We start from the raw sequence: 17679 nt of genomic DNA on the forward strand, positions 1-17679 counted from the left end.
TCTCTCCCCCTCTCACCTCCCCTCCCCGACTACAGCTCTCGCTCTGCTGTGTCAGAGACTCTTAACTTCAGCCCTGCTGATCCGCTTAGTGTCCCGTCTCATGTGCAGGCATGCGCAAACACCGCACACACAAACACACACACACACACAAACACACGCACACACCCAAAGGTGTCCGCTGAGAGAAACTGAAGAAATATCGACCTGCTTTTGGTTCTGTGTGATGGTGAAATAACAAAAAGGTGTGAATTGGCCCAATTTGACAGTTCAGGAAGGGTCATGTATGGTCTGTGCGAGCGTTAAGTGTCAGCGATGTCACCGATGGCATGCACGCTACTGGCCAGCGCAAGCAATTTGTATCTTGCAGGCTTTCTGATGCCTTGTTGCCCTAGCAACATGCCGCAGCAATAGACTCGCCTGGTCAATGTATATGACATAAGAATAATGATTCATGACCACGTTCAGGCATAACTCATTTAGAAGCATTTAGTTAATGAACTTATCATTCACAACACATGAATGAATTAGAATGTAGTTAATTACTAATGAACTGACCGTTAAAAAAAACATTGATTTACATTTATAGATGATAATATGTTAAGGAGGACCTATTTCACTACCAGGTGTGATGTTGACTGCAATCCAAATCGACCCTCTAGTGACATCACAAGTGGGAGCGTCCACCCAAATGCATGATGGATGGACCAGCGGGCCAGATGGTACCGTCCACTGAGAGGCCGATCCATCCACAGCACTTCATCATCACCAACGGCTTATACATGACATAGATAAAGTGTTACCGTAATAAGATCTGAAAAATGATAGAGGGCATACAGGTTTTTAACATAAATACGACGTGCCCTTCTGCTCTATCATACCCTAATGGAAACGTTAAGGTTATGCAATATAACTCCCGCCGGTTTCAAATTGAGATATAATAAAACCTGGAATGGATGTATAACCAGCGAGCGAGGGGGAGCCTTGTGTCGACTATGTCAATGCTCTGACAAATGTCGGCGTGCACCAGGGCCGCGGCGCCGATGTTACACCGACCGTTCGGCTGGCTCGTCGACATCAGTCTCCAATCCCATCTTTTCGCTCCGTCAAGGTCCTCTGAAGAAACGATGCCCGCTTTTGGAGAACACGTCTCATTTCCATGGCATGCATGCTGAACCCCGCTTGCCTTTTTGTGTCTGCATCCAAAGAAAAAAAAAAAAAACCTCCCTGATCCTCTGGCTCTAGAGAGGGGGGGCCGCCACATCCGGCTCAGTGTGCCGTGTCCGAGTTAAAAGGACACAACTGGGGGCCCCCCCGGAGCCCAGCGATTAGATCTGACCCATCGCCCAAAGACACGGCGCCAGGATCGCCGTCCAATCTCTTGAAGGTCAATTATCAGATTAAAGTGCCTTTGGCATATTGACTTGGAGTTCACCGCTAACGGGCATAGCAGAGCGCTTGGCCCGAGACAAAGCCCACTCCGCGGAGCTAAGGGTCCCTCCCCTGCACAGACGCTGACACAATTACTGTTCTCGGGGAACGGTAACCCGGGCCGCTGCGGACCGGTCTGCGACAGCCCCGCTGGCGTTAATAAGAACAGAAGAATAGCCGCGCACAGCCATACCTGCTGTGTGTTGACTTCATGGTCACATCCCACTCTTAGAACAGTGAAATGTCGCCTTGATTGCCGGCCGACGGTTTTACAGTGTGAATCACTCCGAGGCGTTTCCCTGTGTCCGCGAGGCCGGTCTGTACTCTGGTATTACATTTCGTGAAGTGTGCACACGTGCTGGAGTTTTCACTCCTCGAGGAGCCGGTGTTTATGTGTTTGTGCAATCATCGCACCGAGATGACGAATAACTCCATTTTTCCCCCGGCCTGCCTGTCTTGTCTCTAGATTTATCCGGGTGCGGTGGAGCTAATGCAGGTCATAGAGGAATTCATCCACATCGTTGGACTAGGAATGAAGGATTTCCACAACGCCTATTTGATGACTGGGAACTTGGGTAAGAAACTGTACTACTGCTACACTCTCCTCTCCTCCTATCTCTCAGCCCTCGGGGGCATGGCTGTTTGTCATTTTTGTCTCGCTCACTCACACAGACACGTAATCTCAGCATGCTGGGCCCCCCACTCTCGCCTCCATTACCTCCGACATCGGTGAATTAGGGTAAACGCTGCAGTATAAGGGAGTGGAATGGCTGTAGATCAATGATGGCAATTAAAATGGAGCATTTGCTCTTAATGTGTTAATCCCACCAAAGGAGTCCACCTCCAATCCAATATCAATTGTGTGTGTGCGTGTGCGTGTGCGTGTGCGTGTGCGTGTGCGTGTGTGTGTGTGTGTGTGTGTGTGTGTGGGGGGGGGGGGGGGGGGGTGCATAAAAAGTCATGCAGGAGGATTGAACCAAACTGATATAAGAAAACAAATTCTAGGATTGTTTTTTGGAACGGCCGATGTAGGCATATACAAAAGTATAAATACCCCTGGTCAAAACTTAGCTCAGTTAACTTTAAATGTGTCCTCCATTACACATTATAGTCGAGTGATGGTGTTAAACTCGAAGCATGAACTCAAGTTTCAAGAGAAGAGTTATTAAGCAACCCAACGTCACATTTTATTCCCCATCTATGAAGAAAAGAAGAATGAACCAAAAACAGGGAAAGAAGAGGTATGAAGGACAATTTCCTCGGTTGGATAAGAGTTGTACTTCATATTAATACTTATATTAGTTCATATTAGAACTAGTGTATATGTCAATATTTGCCGGCCATCGGGACCAGCCTAGCATATCATGGTGGAATTCCATCTCTTGATGTAATGTACAATTTTAAGGTTGAGTAATTGTGATAAGAATGCAATAATACATGTTTGTGCAGTTTTTAAAAATGTCCCATCGACCTCGGCCAAGTTCTGATTGGTAATATATATCTGAAAGCACGTTCAGCAAAAGGGCGCCATTAGAAATATTGTTTGTCAGTCGAAAGATGATCAATCAAACAAAATAAATTGGCTTTTTAATTGGAATTCATGAGCGTCGGTTAACTTTACACTCTGCACACAGAACGATCCTGCCAACATAGATGCTGACCGCTGTTCGGGGCCCTACATTATGGCTGTCCTTCTTCTAGAATGTGTCCAAGTATAGGTTTTTCCCGACATATTTCTTCTTTCTAATGTTCTCGAGGGGCCTTTTAGTTTTCGTTCGGCGGGCCCCTTGGATGAGCCGTGGTCTCGGTGGCATTTCATTCCTTACTCATCCACAAAGTGGGCCTGGCCGCCGTGTAATAAACCAGCCCTTGTGCTGTACTTATTCATGCAGGGTACTGTGCTGAGGGGACAGTAGGCCATCTCCCCAGAGGATCAGCGCTTCCAACCGTCCCTCTCAGAGATACGAGAGCCAACCTCTTGACCCATTTTCTTTGCAAAGAACACCCAAGTTCATTCCGGTGCTCATTCCCGGCGGATGATTTTTGTTTTACTTCCACAATGAGTGCAATTGATTGAGTTGAGTTGATCTCAACTGCGGTTGCAAGGTTTTCGTATTTTTTGGAACCAAAATGTCATTGACATTTTTGAAGCTCCGTCTCACTGTTTCAGCGACGGGTAAAAGTTTTTTTGTTGTAGTCAATGACACAGATATGCACTCTAACGGAGAATCCCCCTTCAATTAAACGTGAAATGTCAAAATGTCATTGACATTTTTGAAGCTCCGTCTCACTGTTTCAGCGACGGGTAAAAGTTTTTTTGTTGTAGTCAATGACACAGATATGCACTCTAAGGGAGAATCTCCCTTCCATTAAACGTGAAGGACATGGGGAGCACACATCTGTTTTCCTTTATCCCCGGGATGCTCGATAAAACGATCGCAAGATAAACAGTTCTCCTGCTCAATAAGTATTATGACAGAAAGAGACAGAATACAAACTCCTGCCCAGTGCCTTCTGTGCATACAAATCCCGCTTCACTGTCACTGAACACAGATGTTTCCGGATCAAAATGTGATGTCCAAATAAAATATAGAGAGGGAATCTGCTCACAGCAACGTGATGATGTGATGATAGCGTCAAGCGGGAGAAAAGCTTCGTCCCTTTTCACTAGTTTCCTTAGAACGTCCCGCAGTAAAAAAAAAGATTTACGCCTCAAATCACGGCAGTCACGTAGATACCACAAAACAACTCCCATAAAACCTCAAGGAGCTAAATCATAATATTTGGTTATTACGTTAAAAGCACATACTCCTTAACCCCGACTTTTCTCTGTTTTATAGTATTATAAATACAAGTCGTTTAAATCTGTAAAAGTGTTCGGTCGATAAGGGGAAATTCCACCGTAGAATAAGGGCCGGTGTTCCCACTTTGATTAGAGGAATGGAGAGTAGTGTGAGAATACTCTGGCCAGAGCCAAGTGGAAGGCATCTGGCTGAGTAAGATATTGCAGCATCATTTTGTCACAAATTTATGGCCAACCCTTGACACCCGTGCACATAAATACCGGCTGTCACCAAAGAATCGTCTCCTGTCCTCCTGCATTTTAGTCAAATAACCTTGATTGAAAAAGCCGTCCGCTTCAGCAACTTTGGCCTTCTCGTTCCGCACCAACGTCGGGTGAACAGCAGGGGAGGCTTGTAATGTGTGGAAGAAGTGAATGTAAGGCTATGTGTGGTTTGTCATTGGAGTAGACCGGGTATCAAAGGCTATCCCGGCCACGCATGCTGATACACATACTGTTTTAGCCCACATAGAGGGCAGTTAAAAAAGTAAGGTGGTTAGGGTGTTCCTTTCAAACCCCAAACCCACAGTCTACCTGCAGGTATCCGTTGCAAACAATGTAAGTCGTTTTGCCTCGAAACAACCGCTAAAATACAAGCTACGCTAAGAATGGGGTCATGTTAAGAGTAAGGAAAACCTTCGCTTTCCCGGTGGCGTTGGAACCTTTGTTGTGACTTCACGTGAGCTTTTGCCGCCGCTCTGTGAAAGGTAAATCCCTGTTTACCTGCAGATTTAGCGCGTGTCCTGACAGAACGACTTTACAGTCCCCCTTCGCATTTCACAGAGTGTCACTCGACTGATAGCCTTTCCCCGACCCCGGTTCCCAACATCTGGCCCGCCACCTACTGTCTCAGCAACTGGCGGGAGTCATATTGCTTTGGGATTTCATGCCTGCTGTTGTTATCAGCCCAAACCAACACACATACACACACACACACACACACACAAGTATATGCATGCTCACACACAGACACAGACACAGACACACACACACACAGTCCCACACGGGCGCACAGATGCATGCATACAAATACAAACACACATGCACACGTAAACCGAAGCAGAGGAGCTTGCCTTGTCCATTGTTAACAGTCTTCCACGCGGCGTCTTGCCAGGTTTCAGATTGTATTAATGGAAGAGCGGGAGGACCAACCCTACTTTGGCATCAAGCGTGGGATTAGCCTCCTGTCCTCCCCCTCGCTGCCAATCCACCTGACGGGGATTTGACGGGAGACACGTTAGAGAACATTTCAGGATAGCTTTATCCCCCCCTACCCAACACTCAGCCTCCCTTTTTGTATCGCAGAGTGCTCCCTTTCAATTGATCCCGGAATTTTCCATGCCATTGCCTCATGGATCGTCTCTTCATGGCAACATGACACAGGGAGGCAGAAAGCATGGAGCGGTGATTACGGATGTTACGGGGCTGCGCACTACCGGTCGCTTAGTGTCTCCTTGACGTTGTGATGACTGCTGGCAGGTCACAGAGGGCTTAGGTACACACACCTTTCAGACAGGCGACAGACCGGGAATGTGGTCGGGATTTGGGAAGACTCGACACCACCAGTGTATCTAAACCTCTTACAGTTGTTCTTGATTGACAGAATACACACGTATGATACACGTGTGCATATGTTGTTCCATTGAGGCATGGAACTCGTCGAAAGAGAGATGTCAAAAGAAAGAGTTGCTGATTCACGTCACGGTGGCGCTAATTTCTCTCTCGCTCTCTCTCTATCTCTCTCTCTCTCCCTCTCTCCCTCTTACGCAGTCGCCAGCATCCAGAGACTTCCTGCGGTATCGGTGATGACCGACATCAACTTCCCCATGAAGGGTCGTAAAGGCATGGTTGACTGGGCCAGGAACTCTGAAGATAAAGTGGTGATCCCAAAGGGCCTCTTTGTTTCGCCGTCAGCAGGTAATGTGTCTCGATACTGCCCACCACCAGATAATTCCAAGGCGTGCTCAGACAGATCCTTCTGAGCGAAGCATCACAGAGATGTAGAAATCTATCACGGCGGACCAATTGGATGTGATATAGGACACACGGTTGTTTGTGTATTTAGGAAGGAGGGAAAATAAGGCCTTTTTATGTTATGATTGCTAATATTGCTGTCTTGCAAGTTCTATATGTTTTGTCCAGTTAGAGAACATTGCGAAACATAAAATACAGTGAATAGAATAATTAGTATCTAACCGGATTTCTACATAAGTCAAAAACATGTCAGAAAGACCACAATGTAAGATAGTGTAAAATAGAATACAAATTATTCAAAGACTTTAAAAATTAGTAGTCACCACAGTGAGGCCCCCTGTTTGTACAGGACCCCGGTGGTGGCTCGAGTTTGCCTGTTTCGATCGTTGCAGTTTTCGATTGACTCAGCGCTCCCTGGGTTATTTTTAAAAACGCCGTGCAGCAGAGGATACTGCCATTCTAATTCCAGACAATTTGATTCATTAAGATAACGGAATGAGGCATTGATTTGCGCGGGACGCCTGCCTCCTAGATCCTACACATTATTTTACACATCAAGAGCAACATATTCGAAGGGAGAGCTCAGCACTTCTGCAAGAGCAGTTGGCAGAGGAACCATTTTCCTGGAATGTTTCAGAAAACCTTGGTTAACTTTCATTAAGTTATTGGTGGAAAATTGAGACTGTGTGATATGGTCCTCAGTTAAATATTTCCTTTCACACTTAATTAACTAACATAACGTGTAATTACAAGTTTGTGATATTGCACTTGAATGTAAATTCCACTAACGCAGTGTAATGATAATCAATTGTGACAATTAATTCAATAATGTGGCAGCTGTTCCAAAAGATGATGATGATATTTACTGCAATGCAAAACAACCACGTCTATAGCGTGATTATAAGACCAAATGTGGAGGCATCACAAATACAAAAAGAACAATGTATTCCTTTGTGCTCCTAGGAGACATGGATGGATCCCCGGTCTTTATTTTAGGAACAGTCCTTTACAAGACCCTCGGACTCATGCTGCCTTCACCAAAGTACGTTCTTCTCCATTTTATATTGTGCCATGTCTCTATTATCTACTAGAAATGGTTTACTCTTGGAAGGACTGTGGTAGTGCGTTTATAGCAAAGAGGTAGAAAAATGACAAGATGTCAGCACTGCACTTCTTTAGCCAACGATTTTGTCCGGAGCAACTTGGAAGTGAATCAAAGAAAATTCAAAGCTTACGATCAATATTGAAGCGACTAGGACGTAAGTGGCCCAAGAAGAAGTTTTCAGACTCCAATCAACCTGATATTAGTGGAGAATATCTGTAAACATCAAAGTGCTTGTACAGAGAGTAACACTAAAAGGTTAGAGCAGTGCTAATAGGCAGCAGATGTGATAGGAAAGTGGAGATGAAATCTAGAAGAAAAAATGATCATCAGTAACGACCACAACAGCGATTTATAAGCCAGCCTCAAAGCATATTCGGCTGACCCTTCTTCTCATTGACATCCCTTCCTTTATTGGACACGATACAATTGCATATGTGAGCTACACAAATTACTCCTCTAGTTAATTTGTTCGCTTGGAGGGAACCCTTATTTATTTAGCAAGATGACTGTGATGTTCGCTTTTTATGTTGCAAAGCATTGATTCAATATTCTACAAAGATATTTTTTGAAAAGCAAAGAAATAAAACCATTTCAGTTTAGGTAGATTTCTTATTTCACGTCTTAAGCTTTCTCTTGTTTTACCTTTTTATAGCGTTAGTATACCTTTTTTGTAGTTAATTCCATATGCCAGTTCTTTGGCCTGTTCCACAGTTGTCTGGCCTTTGCATTTTCACCATATCTTTCCCTCCATCGCTCTCTCTCTCTCTCTGTGACGCAGGAACCACACAGTTGTGAACTCCAAGATAATTGCGGTGACCGTGAGGCCGGAGCCCAGAGTCACAAGCACTCACTTGGAAATCGAGCTTGCGCATCTGGCAAACGTAAGAGCTCTCCGACACCGACAGACAATCAGAGGGGTGCCATCTTAGGTCCTTACGTTCTCGTCTCCAAGTGCCTTGTTACCACTGGGTAAAGGTTTGACAAACGACTCAAGTGAGAGTTAATCTTCCATTTGTCAACAACACAATGGCAGTTAATTAGCTTGATAATTAAATTGCAGGCACCCTATGTCGGGGGGACAACAACGCAATATCGGCGGATAATTAGAGGGACAGCCAATTTATGACTAGGGCTCTCTGGAACTTGTGCGCAGGCGGTCGGTGTTGTGATGCACATTTAGTTTAGAAGTGTGTGGGCGTATCTCACTCTATCTTTCGCTCTCATTCTTACTCTCTCCCTCTTCATGCATGTGCTTTGCATTTAAATAGACAGTAAATATGCATAAGGCAACACAGCATCAAACAGAACTGCTGCCACAAATCCTACATGCCTTTTTTATAAATTTGGCTATTTATAAAAAGCTTACTTACATCATGTAAGTGGTAATCAAGGATTATAATTCTGCCCATTATAATAATAATAATAATAATAATAATAATAATAATAATAATAGAGATGACGGTGATGATGACGATGAGGATGATAGTGAAGATGGTGATTTAATGACGAGGACGATGAGAATGATGAAGATGATGAGGATGATATTTATGATCAATGGATTATCTAACAACATTATATTTGTATTTCAGGGGACCTTCAATCCGTACTGTGCATTATGGGATAGCAGCATCATGTAAGTGAGCATGGAGTTTGGCTAATGAAAAACCACAACATTCACTCGTGTTGTGTCTCACTGTGTGTTCGGCATTTCAGATATGAACATATCTGCCAACTAAAAGCTGTATCATTTTCATGAATCATAAGCTTTTATTAAGTGCTTTCAAATATATTTTTTTCCGGGAAATCAGACAATTCATCTTCCTCGCCAATTTGCTGTGTTGTCGACCTGTTGAGATGAAACTAAGTACATCCGGTACTCAGCTTGCAACTGTTCAATACAGAGGGAAACATTTTCCCGTCCGTATTTATTACTGCACTGACCGACAAATGTTTTGGTTTGTGATTTTCTCATCTTTCAACAAACGCAAAGTGACCACTGCTGTTTGTACTTTGTTGTGGAGCTGTTCAAAAACATTTTAATGCAAGGTTAGATGTTGTCAATGTGTCGATCCAATCCATTACTGCAATGTGTTATGATCGCCTCTTGTGGATTGGCTCCTGCTGAATTTGTACATGATGATTGTCTGAGTGATTCACCACCACGTTTGTGAATCATTATTGTAGAAAGCGCTATAAGTATCAATATAGCTGCTCTTGTATTGCTATACTCTTGATAACCCCATATTTATAAAAATAAAAAAATAAACAAAGAAAACAAGCCACATTCATGCAGTGGCAGTGGTAGACCCAAGCTGTGTGGGTTGTACGGTTTGATATCGGATAATTAGCCACACAAAAAATAACATAGATCTAATGGTAATCTCTCTTTGAGTTGTGACAAAGTGTTGTGTCGTTGTATCAGCATACTTTGAATTAAATCAGTTGAATAGTAAGGCAGTGTTCTAGATGAAGGTTAACAGCGGGACGTCTTAAAGCAGAACAGTGGAAGGATTTCAGCAGGTGAGCAGAACACCTGTTGTTGTAGCTGGTAGAGATCAGACACAGTGGTGACATTCAAGCTTGTCTGATCTTAGCTTGTCTTATTGCATGTTTAATTCTCCAGATGTATGAGTTCATTGGGCACAGAAACAGCAGCTGTAACAATGACAATTGTTTTTGTCATTGTCATTGTTTTTGTCATTTGTCGTAGTTTAGCCACAACTTTTTTGCTTCAGTCTCTTCAACTCGCTAATGTTATGAGCTGACCTATCGCGCTCGTTATTCCTCCGGGTAGTCAACCCGTACCTTAACCTAAAGTCTGTCCACACGTGGTGCGATAAACTAGAAGTATGTCCCTTAGCTTTTACTGGGTGAGTGCAATATAACCTATCTAGGGGGTTAGGTGAGAGGTACTCACCACAGGTCCACAGCCAACGTACGCAAACAGCTCTCTCTCAGTGACACTCACCACTGGCACCTCGTCCCGGTGGGTTGAACCGTCAGTCCGGTTGGCCAGCCTGCGCCTTGATTCTTGATTGAGTCGTTCAGTTCTCCCGTGTATTTACAACCAAAAGGTTCTCCCATAGAGTTGTCTCCAAGAGCAACGTGTGTCCCTCGGGTTAGGTTCAATCGCTCCGAGTCTCACCTGCAGAACCACCCGCAGAGACTCTCTACCCAGAGTCTCACTTCCTGAGACTCACCTGCAGTGCCAGCTGTTACCATTTACAGCTAATGAGCACCTCAACACCGCCCCCTCTGTGTGATATCAGTACTGACCCTAACCATCAGCTCTATACCTAATCGTAACACTAACCATAGACAGCCTAGTTGCAAGGGGAGGATCGCTCTCCATGCATCAATTATGAATTGTAGGATGACATTTATATTCATATAATCAATATGGTTATCACGCACAAAATGTGTGATTTACAGGTGCTGTGTGTAGAATTTACTGGCATTGAGCGGAATAGACTTGGCAGAAATGGATATCAAAGAAAATTATGTTTTTATTAATGTATAATCCCATGAACTGTGAATGAGACCTTAATATCTACATAAGGAGTCTGTCCTCTTCCATGGAACCTGCCATGTTGCACCACCATGTTTCCAGAGAGGACACGTTGTCAATGTTTCATCATAATTGCTATTTTACTTGTAATTTGTGACCTATAGTTGTACAGACTAATTAACTAAATACAATGTATAAATACGTCAAGGAACCTCATCACTGGGGGAGAGGAGGGGGGGTATTCAGTTGGTTGCAATCTTCAACCTCTCCGCTAGATGCCACTAAATCCTACACATTGCGTCTTTAAGGTACAAATGTCAAAAACCTAATCTGCTACAGGATGTGGCATCTTTATCAAGCCTATCCAATGTTTTCTGGCACATTGTTTGGAGGACACACATATTTTGTTGGGCCTCGGCCTATAATCATCAGTGGCAGACATACCGTTGCGTCCCTACTTTGAATAGCAATCAGTAAATGGTTCTATATTTATTTACACAAGGCATTTATGGCAGCCGCGGAAGGTTGGGACTCCCCTATCTCTGTGTCACGGCGTTCAAGGACAATCATCGCGCACAGCGTGTCCACCGTGAATGATGTACAGTATGAGTGACATGCGGCCATTCCCTCACGCGCCATATCTGAAGTCCAATCAACCATGATACGGTGATTGTGGTTTCCATGGTGCGAATTCTTGGCTCACCCTTATTATAAAGCACCCACTGCTCTGAAGACTCGTTGGCAGAGGAAAAGGCCATCTGCCCGACAGTGTCCACAGTACACTTCAGGCGGATGAGGGAATGCTCAATGAAATCATTTGTTTAATGAAAAATGTTGATCATGCTATAAGTGTGGTGCCCCCTCTTTACAAACTGTTTGTGTGATTGTTTTCACATTTAGCTGCAGTTGTGTGTGTGTGTGTGTGTGTGTGTGTGGGTGGGTGCCTGTTCAACATTAAAAACTGTGTGTTGACCACAGGGCAATGATCCACCCCCTGCCACACATTTGTCATGGATATGGGCGGTAGAGGTGTGTTTACTATTTGGTCTTGGGTAATCAAATATTCATGAAACGATGGTATATTGCATACTGATATCATGATACAATGCTTAAACACCTCTTAAGCTGTGCGACTTGACATTGTAATGACGTTTTAATGAGGTCCTCTGTGCTTTCTATCGGTGCATTTGAATGCACACACTGCTCCTAGGCAACAGCCCTTCTGTGAGCGTGCTCGTTGCGCACATCCCTGAACACGTTTTCCTTAACAAAAGAAAAAGATCTCTTCACCGGCACCATCACTTAACATGGGATTGCTGAGATTTGAAATCATTCAGAGCATATATTATAGGATATTAAGACCACTCTTTTCTCAGGCCGGCGACATACTGGTACGGATTCGCTCTGCTGGCTGACAGATAAGAATATAGAGGAAGCCTATTTACTAAATTAAATGTCGGTTGAGTCCAACTCTGGCCTCTCGGAGGATGATTTACTGTTGGATGTTCAATTGCATTCTGTGCCAGCGGTATCCATGAAGCACAGCACTGGGAGAGAGCAAAGGCAGCTCAAGGGGACCAGCAGCAACTTATATACAGCATATACACTATATTATTAAGACGCAGCCTTGATGAGATGTTTCTTATAAAGAATGCATCACTCGCCTATAGCCAACAGAACAATGTTGGTATTCTTTAAAGATTGGTGTGTTGAAATCGAGAAATATCTACAGATAACATGCTGTAAATCACTACATTTTAAATTGTGTGGCCCCACACGATTCGGGCTGAAAGAAATTTTCTGAAACATTACATCATAAGTCATACTTCTGCCATCCCTTCTCCCATCTCACTCTGCAGAACTATCGGCAGCGGGTTATGGTCTTCCCCTTCACCTGGGTAGCCCCTGCCCCCAGTATAATAACGTCCTCTAATGAAGGGGCTAGCAGATAAAAGTTACCTCCAGGGCCACCTCTAGGAGGTCTGGGTCGGTGTTTGCGGTGATCCCGCTCATGGCTCCCCAGAGGCCCAGTGTAAACAGCATGTGTACACATTTGCTCAGGCCTAATGACAACCGGGGGCAAACACACACACACACACACACACACACGCGCACACACACACACACACGCACTCTTGTGCATCTTCACCCAGGGTGGGGAAGTGGCGAGTGGAGGGTACCAACGCCGGTGTGGCGGCATTGTGTTCAGCCTCACTAAGGCCACGGGCATGTAGGCGGTAAAGGGGGCGGGCGGGAGCACTGTTACACCGTGTCACCTCCTCTCAGCCATTTCTGTCCACAATCCACTGTCTCCCTGCCCTGATAAGGTCAGACAACAAGTCAAACGTGGGGGGGGGGGGGCTCCTGCGAAGCCCCCAAAGAGAGACACAGAGAGAGGGACGGAGGACGCAAGCCTGTCAACTTGTTTTCCTGGCACACACACACACAAGCAAGTAGATATAGGATTTGGTATAGCGGTGAGCATCAGGTTACATATGTACAAACAGGGCAGAGGTTGGCGATACAGATCTGTTATCCGAGAGACATAGCTTTAAAACCATGGTGGTGGGGTTGGTGGCAGTTTGCATTGTGCTGTTGTGAAGAGAAACTCAGCAGCACCGTGAAGGCTTTCCGCATCGCACATCGGACTGACACTCGTTGACTGGTCATTTGTTTCCCCATCTTTGGTCATTATTGAGCAGTCCTTCACCCGAGGAACAATTTCTGTGACTTGAATAAGCTATGTGTGTCCCCTTGAAAGGGTGACACACAAACAGTGTATTATGTTTTCCCCCACACGGCTCCATACTCCAGGAATGGTCCCTTTTCTCTCTCTTCGAAGGCCCATTCACAGCGCTTGAGTTTAGTTTGAGTTTATGTGATTGGGGTTGTGTGCACTTGGAGTTGTATGCGTGATGTTTTTTGAAGTGTTCCTTTGTATGTTCCCATCGTTCGTTCCCATCGGGTCTTTGTCAGTTGCTCAGTCCCTTCCCTGCTAGAGGCTTAACAAGGTCTACTCTGTTTTCAAACCTTCTGCCTTCACCATTCGGCCACCTCCAAAACTTTCATAAGCCCCCACAGGCCTCCATTTTGGAACTTTATCCGAACAATCAACACAGAATGGACTTTCTTTCATCCCCTCAAAAACCGTTTAGCCAGGAGTTCCTCAGCCTTCATTTATTAACCATTGAAGAATTAATTATCAATGTAATCACTCAAATTAAACAGCAGACTCAAGCACTTAATGAGCACTGGCTGCGGTGCGTGATTCACGGCTGCGGTAGGCAAGCCTTCAGAGGATAACGCGCTATATAGGCTATAGGAGCTGTCTCCTTTATACAGATCACATGTGAGGAGCAGCCTGGGCCCGTTTACTATTAGCATGACAGGCTAGGCTGAGAAATTCTATCTCGGCCCAACTTAATCTGTGATTTATCTGATCAGATGCATATTGTAAAAGGTTCTGATAAACGGCTCTGTGGACTGTAGGCTTCAAGTTTATTTGTGTTTATTTTTGGATGCAGCTGAAATGATAAGTGGGGGGACAAACCAAGTAGGTTTAAGCTGTCCTGTTTTGCTCAGATTCGTGCGGTACCTACTTATAAGCATCTATTGTTGAACAAATAACCAAGATACTAAATTACAAGGTGTGGAGGGACAACACTTGTTTCAAACGGTTGTTTCATATTGTTGGATACCTGTTTGAGGAGGGTGCTACCTGACTGTGCTGTTTTGATATGATGCCACTCCAGGTACGAAGTATCAGTCACAAGATGTGGTGTATCTGTCTGTGTAGCCATGGGTGGTGGTTATTGGATGGATGGATGCAACCTTTGTCATGTCATCTTTTGCAGTCATAACTGCAAAACATTTAACAGTGTTGTGCGTGTGTGTGCGCGTCTCTAATTGAGCTAAAAGGGTCAATTTGTAATTATGTTTAGGAGATATTATTTATAAGGAACGCCACACATTTGTTGGAACGGATGATACATGGAAGATGCGCGCTCCTTTCATTTCATTTCACTAATTAGTGAGAAGCGGGGACCGGTTGAAACCATTCGCGCTGCCTCTGAGGGGTGTTGGATTTTGTAGTTTCTTCCACGATCTTTTGCTTATAGTTTTCCGAAGGCATTGCGGCTCATTTTCTGTTTCAATGTTTCGATTATGCAAAGGATTTAACTCGTGAAATGTATTACCACCTTTAAATAAACATACAGTCTTTGTCAAAGCACCGCTTGTTTTCTGTATCGCATCAGCCTCCCCCTCGAACACCGGGCGAGGGGAACAGAGTATCAATCTGATGCTGTCCACCGTTTCCAGGGTGAAAATTCCCCTTAGGAAGCTTTCAAACGCCGCTAATTAAAACGATTCAATGAAAGGATTATTAAAATAAGAAAATCAAAAGCGGGTAAACGAGAGTGCGTGGATAAAAAAAAAAAAAGCATAGGAAAAACACCGCTCGATTGGAAATATTTTCACGCAATCGACACCGGGTAAATATGACATTATCACTCATACCCTGCGATATAAGGCATGACAGTGTTGCGTTTGATGGCAGAGTGTTGCTTTTTTAGCTGTGATTCTCATAATCAATCAGCACCAGTCGTCATCGGACAGCTCCGAGCTGCTGTCCTCCTCCTCCTCGCCGTCCCTGCCTTCTCTTCCCTGCCGGAGCTAAACGCTGGTTGTTGCCCACTAAAAAGCCGCGTCGATATCTTTATTCGCCTTTTCCGTGGTGCCGAGTTTATTAGGGCGGTCGAGTTGTTGATTAAAGCGAGAGAGCCGATGTCGAAAACACGCGTTGAAGTCGTGCTACACCTGGAATTAGCCTAATTACCTTTGCTTTCTTCCCGCAGGAACGACTCTTGGGGAACCTGGTCCTCAAAAGGATGTAAAACGGTGCTCACAGATGCATCCCATACGAAATGCTTATGTGATCGTGTATCTACCTTCGCCATTTTGGCTCAGCAACCAAGAGAAATAGTAAGTCGGCTATCGATTTGTTATGTATAGCAACTTGCTGATAAACGTAAAGGAGCACTGGAGCATACCTTCAGCTCAGAGATGGACATTGGATGTGTTATTTAATAAGTAATCAAGTTAAATGCGTTGTTATTGTCATTAATAAAGGGGACGTTTCATAACTAGTTTGCACAGAGACTGAGGTAACTCTGTGGTGTGCGTGAGCGCGTGCGCACAGATGTTCCCTCGCGCTGGTTCTTTGAGTGCACGTTTTCACGCGTGGGTGTGTGCATAGGCCTGCTGCCTGTCGGTGTGAGTCGGACCAATATCTTTCTCGTCAACAATAATGGATTATAACCTGTTCTGGTCAAATAATGATTTGAGAAACGCACGAGTAGACTACAGTATCAACAACATACAATAAACCAGAGCTCAGAGGAGGTGGTCTGGGCGGCTGTACCTAGACTCGCTTGCATACTGATGAGCCGATATATTGACTAAACCCCTGCAACATAACAGGCAATCCACTCTAGGTCCATTTGAAATGTCTGGGGCTGTTTTTGATTGGAGTGCTGTGCTGTGCTGTGGGAGACTTATGTGTTCCTCTGCGACCGACTCCTGCTGACTGCCATGTCTCACTCTGTCTGTCCGTCTGTCTGTCTGTCTGTCTGTCTGACTGCCATGTCTCACTCTGTCCGTCTGTCTGTCTGTCTGTCTGTCTGTCTGTCTGTCTGTCTGTCTGTCTGTCTGTCTTCCCAACAGGCCATGGAGTACTCGGGCGTCCCATCTGTAACACTGATAGTTGGCTGTGGTCTGTCCTGCCTTGCCTTGATCACACTGGCAGTGATCTATGCCGTCCTTTGGAGGTAATTCCACAACCCGTTTGACCACCGCCGACAGGTTGTTTTATTTAATAATAATAATAATAATAATTCATTATATTTATATAGCGCTTTTCAATGACCCAAAGACGCTTACAGTGAAGGGGGGGACCTAACTCACCACCACCAGTGTGTAGCAGTCAAGCATGGTTATGGTTATTGTATTTTTCCTGAAATAAAGATGTATTTCGTTGTGAGATGGATTCAAAAGAATCCACATGTCGTGACCGACAAAGAAAAACCGCCACACAATGTTACCCTTTTCAATGAGAAACGAAACTGAAGCCAATAGAAGAGAAACCGTGACAACATAATGTGAGATGTATTTGTTGTGAGATAGATTCAAACATCTCGATCGACAAGTCCACTCATGACTTCTACTTGTTGGTCCGTAATGTGCGTATGAGAAATCAACCTGAAACCTGAATCCAATACGATGATGGTTTAGGGTAAATAAAAGAGCAATGAAATGTATGAAATACATTTATCTTGTATGTTTTCCTTCTCCTCCTCCTCTCCTCAGATATATTCGTTCTGAACGATCTATCATCCTTATCAACTTCTGCCTGTCCATAATCTGCTCAAACATATTGATCCTCGTCGGACAAACACAGACTCACAATGCGGTAAGTGTGTCTATTCATCCTACTTCACTGGGAGACGTGTGCTGAGGAAATGAAACCAAGATGGCTACTGGCTGCGAGAAGCTTGATGGAAAAACAACAAACACAATTTTAACTTTTCCCCAAAACGGGGCTCTTAGTTGAAACTCCATGGGGTAGCGATTATAGCCTTGTGTTGTTAGAACCTATTTTCAAGCCCAGTGCTAATCTTGCACTGATACACCATTCATATTTAATCTGAATGAGATATCAAGAGTTTGTAATGCCTCTATAAGATGTGGCTAGACTTTATTTTAGCTGGGGACCATTAGTCCCCAGAAACATGCGTCATTGTCCTCTACTGAACGTGAAAACCA

General features: G+C 44.4%; 1 protein-coding gene across 1 annotated transcript in view; it reads left to right on the plus strand.

Annotated features, from left to right (window-relative positions):
- The window catches only part of adgrb3 (adhesion G protein-coupled receptor B3), a gene marked incomplete at both ends in the record, with an annotated part of 100078 nt that overhangs the window by 62968 nt on the left and 19431 nt on the right, over window positions 1-17679 (plus strand). The window contains 8 exons of the mRNA XM_079728777.1: window positions 1895-2003; window positions 6041-6187; window positions 7208-7286; window positions 8128-8230; window positions 8939-8982; window positions 15714-15840; window positions 16582-16685; window positions 17224-17326. Of these exons, the coding sequence (XP_079584903.1) occupies window positions 1895-2003; window positions 6041-6187; window positions 7208-7286; window positions 8128-8230; window positions 8939-8982; window positions 15714-15840; window positions 16582-16685; window positions 17224-17326 (816 nt within the window). The remainder of the gene's footprint in view (window positions 1-1894; window positions 2004-6040; window positions 6188-7207; window positions 7287-8127; window positions 8231-8938; window positions 8983-15713; window positions 15841-16581; window positions 16686-17223; window positions 17327-17679) is intronic.

The sequence above is a fragment of the Pollachius pollachius genome (assembly GCF_949987615.1).
Source record: "Pollachius pollachius genome assembly, chromosome: 2".
Lineage (NCBI taxonomy): Eukaryota > Metazoa > Chordata > Actinopteri > Gadiformes > Gadidae > Pollachius > Pollachius pollachius.